General features: G+C 46.8%; 2 protein-coding genes across 2 annotated transcripts; both read left to right on the forward strand.

Moving 5' to 3' along the window:
- Positions 1-231: 231 nt before the first annotated feature.
- LOC106536562 (immunoglobulin superfamily DCC subclass member 3) lies at positions 232-3582 on the forward strand (the record flags this gene model as incomplete). The annotated part of the gene is given in 5 exon segments (XM_014033866.1): positions 232-420; positions 527-634; positions 708-831; positions 908-1007; positions 1153-3582. Coding segments are annotated over 5 exon segments (584 nt in total), but the record flags the coding sequence as incomplete, so codon positions are not given.
- An 872-nt stretch (positions 3583-4454) lies between these two features.
- On the forward strand, positions 4455-5786 carry LOC106536563 (immunoglobulin superfamily DCC subclass member 3; the record flags this gene model as incomplete). The annotated part of the gene is given in 3 exon segments (XM_014033867.1): positions 4455-4620; positions 4705-4955; positions 5622-5786. Coding segments are annotated over 3 exon segments (582 nt in total), but the record flags the coding sequence as incomplete, so codon positions are not given.
- Between the last annotated feature and the right edge of the window lie 1616 nt (positions 5787-7402).

The raw sequence follows: 7402 nt of genomic DNA on the forward strand, positions 1-7402 counted from the left end.
TTACTTTATTTTGAGAAATCTGTTCAGGTCACAAGTTTTCATTTTTCTCATTCATGACCAGAGTAATGTCTTATCATTTCTTGAGATTTCATAACGTAAAGATCTTTGCGTAAGATATGACTTTGTGAGATTAAGCTGGTATTAATTTCATATAGTAGGTTCTTACCTGTTAAAATAAAGGTTATATAGACTTACCTGAACCAAACAGATTCTTCTCTGTTCATCCCACAGTTCCCAGCCCTCCCAGTTTCTTCACCAAGGTGCTGAACCAGACCTGCGTGCAGGTGTACTGGGAGCTGCCAAGCAAACCAGGAAAGGTTGAAGGTTTCAGACTGGAGTATCGAGGGATCTCCAGTCCAGATCTTCAGGGACAGGAGACCTTCCCAGGACACATCAACACACACACCATATCTCACCTGGGTGAGTAGAAGCACTGATTATGCTCAGGTGTAGCAGACATAGGCCCCACCCTCCTCACCTGGTCAGTTATTAGAAGAGGTGTAACCTCCAGATGTGTGTGTTTCAGAGCTAGCAGCGGTTTATGAAATCCAGTTGGTGGCGTTTAATGGTAACGGAGATAGTGCCTCCACTCGTCGCCTGGTGTCTCTGTCAGAGGGCGGAGCCTCTGCTGCAGGTAGGAGGGTCTCACTGAGCTGGTCTGTGGAGCCAGAGGAACCAGTTTAACCTGCTTCATTTGTCTTGTTCAGGTGGTCCGAGCTGTAACTGTGATCAGGCCAAAGGCTCCATGTCCACCCTGCTCATCGGGGTTCACAGCAGCCTCGCCTGCATCCTCTGCTGCCTGCTGCTGGTGCTGCTGGGCTACAGACGCAGGTGAGACCACCACCACCACCATCATCATCACCACCTGTTGACAGGTAGACTGACTTCATGACTGCTCTGTGTTTAGATTCTTCTGCAGGAAGGAGGCCAGCTGGGAGGCCTCGCCCACCCTCTGTGGTGTCAGAGGTCCTAAAGGTCAAACACCTGAAAGCATCGAGCTGAGCCAGGTAACCCCCCTCCCAGTCTAGACCCTGGGTCCTGTTAGGAGAAACCAGTCTAGACCCTGGGTCCTGTTACAAGGAACCAGTCTAGACCCTTAGATTTTATTATCATTGTCTTTAACAGCCACACTTTACTTTGCTCCGCCCACAGAGATGTGACTCCTCCCCTCCTGTGATGGTCATGGTTGAGCCGTCTCCACCTGTCGCTCCCTGAACAGGAACCAAATAAACCTCCAAGCCTATCACCTCCCCCTGCCCTCCTCTCCTCCTCCTGGCTGATTCCACAGAGGACTGAAACCTTCACAGCACCTCTCAGAAATCCACCTGCATCAAGTCAAGTCCAGATTTTTCTGAAACCAAAGCTGCTTTGATCCGATTCGATCCAGGGTGATCCGATCTGATCCTGAACCTGGCAGCTCCAGGTCACATGACCCCAGCTGTCCTCTGTGGTATCAGATGTCACTTCCTGCTGACACCACAGATGTTTTTCCAGTTTCCTGAAAAAGTATTTCCCCACCCCCACACCCCCAGACAGACCATGGACTCACCTGTCGATCCGTAAAGCCTGTACTCTGGTCAGCAGAGGAGATGCCTCTCCTCAGGTCCCCCCCGCCCCCCCAAAGAGCACTACCTCGGGCTGGAAGCCTTCAGCCTCCTGCTGCTGCTCAGACCAACCTACCTCAGAACCAGAAGCTTCTCTGGAGCTGGCTCAATGTTGTCCTGATGACCTCTGACCTCATCCTTTACCTGTTCAAGGTTTTCTCAGAGAGAAGCTGAACCTGGACTCTGGACTGACCCTCCTTCCAGCAGTTTTCCAGATCTGACCCAAAACCTCTTCAGGACTGAAGTTCCTCTTAGACCTGGATCTGAAACCCTGATCTAGAACTCTACAAAGTTCTGCAGGCAGTCCCAAAGCCTTTTATAAATCTGTTCATCTGCAGACCATGAGATCAGTTAGTTGGACTTTGATGGTCCATGAAGCTCCTGCAGACCACACAGATTAAAAACCTTCTAATGCTCCTAGCTTTAACTTCCAAAACCGTTTTCTGAAACTGATCCACCACAGGGTTATCCAAGAACCCTGTAAGCACAAAGTCCTGAAACTAGCTGGGATCTGGACTTTATCAGACCACAAACCTGATCCAAGTCCACCAGAGCCTTGTAGAGTCTGGGTCCTGAGACTCCCTGGAAACCTGATGGAAGGACATGTTGACCTACAGAGTCCAGCCACCTGAGACACAAACAGGTGAATTGTTTGGACACGCCCCTTTCTGTCTGACTTTACATGAAGGTTTGATGTTTATTTTGGCGGGTGCAGAAACAAAAAGTTTCTCTTGTTTTATTTTGGTGAGCTGAGTCAAGTCCTGTTACCTCAACCGTCTTCCTGCAGGGAAACAGCAGCTTCTTTTAGCCAAATACTCCTGAAACTGACGTCCAAAGAAAACGTTTTCATTCTGTTTGTTTTCACTTTGTTTCCTGTTCAGAGTCGAAGAACAAACAAAACCAAAAGAAGTTCTCGTCACGTTTAATATTTCAGAATTTTTGAAGAAGTGAAGATACTTTCACAAGTCTAAGATGAAGTTTCACCAAAAGATGAAACCCAAAAACCAAAACTTCAGATGTTTGTAGAACCACAGGGGGCCTGTGAGTTCCCTTTGTGTGGTTGAAAGTCTTTACAGTACCCCTCCCCCTGAGGACACTCACCTCTCCAGTTTAAATCACAGACTGTAGTTTTACCCTCCGGTTTTTGTGGAGAAACTACTTTTAGACCCTGGTTCCTGATAGGAGAACCTGTTTCAACAAAGAGACCTGTTCAGTCCCACCTGAATGTCTCTGGAGTGTTCTGATGTCTCAGAGCACCTTTGGACTTGTCTCATTGTCTTCCAGTTGTTGAAGGTTGTTTGACCTTCAGATATTTGGCTCCGCCCCTTCACTGTCCTCAGGGTCAAGCATCCCGTCTGTCTGAAGGTCCTCATTGATATTGTTTTGTCTCTAACCCGACCCGAATGTCTAAACCAGGACAAAGGCTTTCAGAGCATTTTGTTGATATTTTGGCTGTTTTTAAAAGCTTTTTTCTTTTCGTCACTGCTGTTGAAAGACGAAAATCTGCCAAAATTCTTCTTCTTTTGAATAAATGATTATTTTTCTAGTTAGAACCAGTTCCCTCCTCGTTCTCTATAGTTTGACTTGATTTTGTTTGTTGTAGCTGAATAATGTGAAAATGTTTTTAGAACTTCAGATCCAGGTATTCCATTGCTTGGTTCAGAACCGTGGACCAGAACTTGAACAGGTTCTGTGGTTCAGAGTTCTGAAGCAGCTGTAGAACCTTAGAGATGATAGTGATTCAAGGCTAGAACCAATGAGAAAAGCTTTAATATTTCAAACAGTTTTATATTTTTAGTAACGAGTTCACAGAACAGAAGAGAAACATGGAGAGAGTTTGATTTAAAAACACATTTAAAGAAATGGTTAGTTTGTTTGAAACACTTTTTGGGGATAAATTTTCTGTCAAATGTTCAAATGTTTCTGAAAATTTCTTCTGTTTCAAAACCAAATAAAGATGATTCAAGTAGAAAACAGATTGAAGTGTTTTTTCTTTATCTCCCACTGCAAAGGGACTGTGTGTGTGTGTGTGTGTGTGTGTGTGTGTGTGTGTGTGTGTCATTAGCATACTGATTAGCATGAGAACAGTCCGTCTCCACAATGAGAACTTTATTCCCACAGGTCTGTCAGACGTGGTCCTGGTGTTGCTGCTCAATCAGGAACAGTTTTTATTTATTTAAACATTTTTGTGTAAAAATAATTTGTTATTTTAAAAACTTAACTTTGAAGAAATTGAGCTCTGTGATTGGGTGATTGGATCAGATTATTTTGTTTAAAAGTTCCAAGTGGACTTCAAGTCTGTGGACTTGGTTCAGAAACTAACCGGACCCTGAAGCCAACATGGGATGACTGAAAAATAACAAAACATTTGACCTTTAATTAAAATCTGATTGTTTTTTTGTTGAGGGGTCAAAGGTCAAAGTGGAGTTTAAACAAAGGCACAAAGTAGTTGAAGTTCATGTTGAGGACGTGTTCAGTGTCACCATCAGCACCAGAACTCTGAAGCAGAGATCATATTTCTCCAGTTTTAGCTTCTCTCCACTGGCTCCCTGTCAAATTCAGAACAGAATTTAAAATATTCCTCCTAACATACAAAGCTGTTAACAACCAAGCTCCATCATATATTAAACATCTTATTGTTCCATCCTTTCCTAACAGAGCACTTCACTGTCAGACTGCAGGTTTACTTGTGGTTCCTGGAGTTTCTAACAGTAGAATGGGAGGCAGCGCTTTTTTAAAATAAAACTTTCCTCGTTCAGAAATCCTACAGTTCAGGCTGGACTGGGTACGAGACCCCTTTAATCCTTCTGCTGTAAGTTCAGAGTTTTCTTTAATATTTCTGCTCCTCAGCTCCTCCAGAGTTCGTGCAGTGGCCTCAGTCCCTCTCCAGACCAACAGGGGGCAGCGCTGTGTTCAGCTGCACAGCCACCGGTGTCCCTGAGCCGCACTTAATCTGGCTGAAAAATGGCAAACTGTTGAATCCGAGCGGCAACGTCAAACTGACCAGTGGAAACACGTGAGAGTTCCAGCAGAGTCTGTCTGAAGGTCCAGATCAGGTCCAGCTGAAACTGTAGTAACGCCCCTCTTTCTGCCCCCCCAGGACGCTCGCCATCACCCGCATCACTCCTGCGGACGAGGCCATTTATCAGTGCATTGCTGAGAACAGCGCCGGGACCAACCAGGCCAGCGCCCGCCTCGCCATTGACCAGGGAGCCCACCTACCTGAGGCCCCCACTGGTCTCCAGGCCACAGCGCTCAGCACCAGCACCCTGCACCTGACCTGGGACCCCCCGGACCAACACGTCAGCCAGCACATCATTGGATACGTCCTACACATCAGGAGACTGGGAGGTAAGGGGCGGAGTCATTTTGAAACGCCTGGAACATCTAGAGCTGAGCCGGTCCAGTCTCAGGTGTAGAGTGAAGTACAGAGTCTGGATGTGACCCTGGTCTCTGGACTCCACCTGAACCCCTCTCAGAACCTGATACAGTCCAGGCGTGTTCATAAAGACAAACCTGGACTCACCAGGACACAGAAGACTACCAGCTGTCTGCTGCTCTTACCTGGGTTCTACAGGGGTTAGACAATCAAAGTGAAACAGCTGTCATGTTAGTGTGGGAGGTTTCATGGTTAAACTGGACCAGCCTGGTGGTCAGTCTTCATTAACTGCACATTGCACCAGTAAGAGCAGAGTGTGAAGGGTCAGTTAGCAGGGTAAGAGCACAGTTTGGATCTAAACATTACAATGTACACAACATTATGGTGCCATACCAGAGTTCAAAAGAGGACAAACTGTTGGTGCACGTCTTGTTGGAGCATCTGTGACCAAGACAGCAAGTCTTTGTGATGTATCAAGAGCCACGGTATCCAGGGTAATGTCAGCAGACCACCAAGAAGGACCAACCACATCCAACAGGATTAACTGTGGACGACACAGGAAGCTGTCTGAAAGGATGTTCAGGTCTAAAACCAGGTGTTTCAGTGTCTAACACCTGTACTTCCTGTCGTGTTGTCAGAGGCAGACAGTGCTGAGCTGCAGGAGGCCGTGGATAAAACCACCTTCAGCCACGACTTCAACAACCTGGAAGCTGCCACCACCTACTCCATCTACCTGAAGGCTTACTCCGCCCAGGGAGGCAGCCAGCAGTCCATCACCATCACTGCCACCACACAGGGAGGAGGTGAGTCACCTGAGACCACTGAGACACACCTGAGACACACCTGAGACACACCTGAGACGCACCTGAGACGCAGCTGAGACACATCTGAGACCACTGAGACACACCTAAGACACACCTGAGACACATCTGAGACCACTGAGACACACCTGAGACCACTGAGACACACCTGAGACACACCTGAGACACATCTGAGACACATCTGAGACACATCTGAGACCACTGAGACACACCTGAGACCACTGAGACACACCTGAGACACACCTGAGACACATCTGAGACCACTGAGATACACCTGAGACACACCTGAGACCACTNACACCTGAGACCACTGAGACACACCTGAGACGCACCTGAGACGCAGCTGAGACACATCTGAGACCACTGAGACACACCTGAGACCACTGAGACACACCTGAGACCACTGAGACACACCTGAGACGCACCTGAGACACATCTGAGACACATCTGAGACACATCTGAGACCACTGAGACGCACCTGAGACACATCTGAGACACATCTGAGACCACTGAGACACACCTGAGACCACTGAGACACACCTGAGACGCACCTGAGACGCAGCTGAGACACATCTGAGACCACTGAGACACACCTGAGACACACCTGAGAGACATCTGAGACACATCTGAGACACACCTGAGACACACCCGAGACACACCCGAGACACACCCGAGACACACCTGAGACACACCTGAGACACACCTGAGACGCACCTGAGCCTCACCTGAGACACCTGGGACAGTTTTAAAATGCGAGGTTGGTATCTGTCTTGACAACAACCTGACATTTGAAACAACATGATGTCGTGCAGTCAGAGATAAAACCCTGAACTGGTTTTCTTTACCTCAACTAATCATCCAAACAGCTCCTGGTTAAAATGACAACCCTTCCAGTCCCAGACTGGTGTGACGTGTTTACAGGTCTGCCTCTAAAACCCTTCTTCACAAACTGGACGTTATTCATCACACTATCTGAGTTATCACTGGAGCTTCATTTAAAACACACTGATCTGTCCTCCCTGATAAACTGGTCATCTCTTCATTCTGGTTCATGTTCATTTACAAAACCCTCACTGGAAAAACGCCAGGTTACCTGCAGGCACTTCTCACTGTTCACAAACCAAACGGTGGTCTACGTTTTAGTGACCTCATCAATCTCCTCATTCCGTCTTTGGTCACTGCTCCTCAGTTCTCTGCTGCAGGTGACTGGAACCATCTGCACCGAACCTTGAACCTGGACTCATTTAAATGTTCCACACACTCAGCAGTAAAAGATCACTGTTCTGGCTTTTGGTTTCCTTTTTATTTTGTTTTCCTGGTTTATAATGTTACAGTTTGTGTAACTGTACTCTGCTGTCTGTGTCGTGTCTTTGTTTGAACGTTGTTCTGACAGTTTGTGTTGTTCTGCTGCCTCTGGACCAGGTCGTCATTGTAAAGGAGAAGTGGTTCTCAACTGACTTACCAACTGACTTAGGTGCTGGTCTGGTTTGGGTTTGCACTTATGAAGAACAAGTGCCAATTTACTAATTCTCTTTTCCTCCTATTCCTTAAAGCTAAATCTTTACCTTTTTCTCTCTTATTTACTTAAAACCTAGTTA

This window comes from Austrofundulus limnaeus, unplaced genomic scaffold, assembly GCF_001266775.1.
Source record: "Austrofundulus limnaeus strain Quisiro unplaced genomic scaffold, Austrofundulus_limnaeus-1.0 Scaffold1876, whole genome shotgun sequence".
Taxonomy (NCBI): Eukaryota; Metazoa; Chordata; class Actinopteri; order Cyprinodontiformes; family Rivulidae; genus Austrofundulus; species Austrofundulus limnaeus.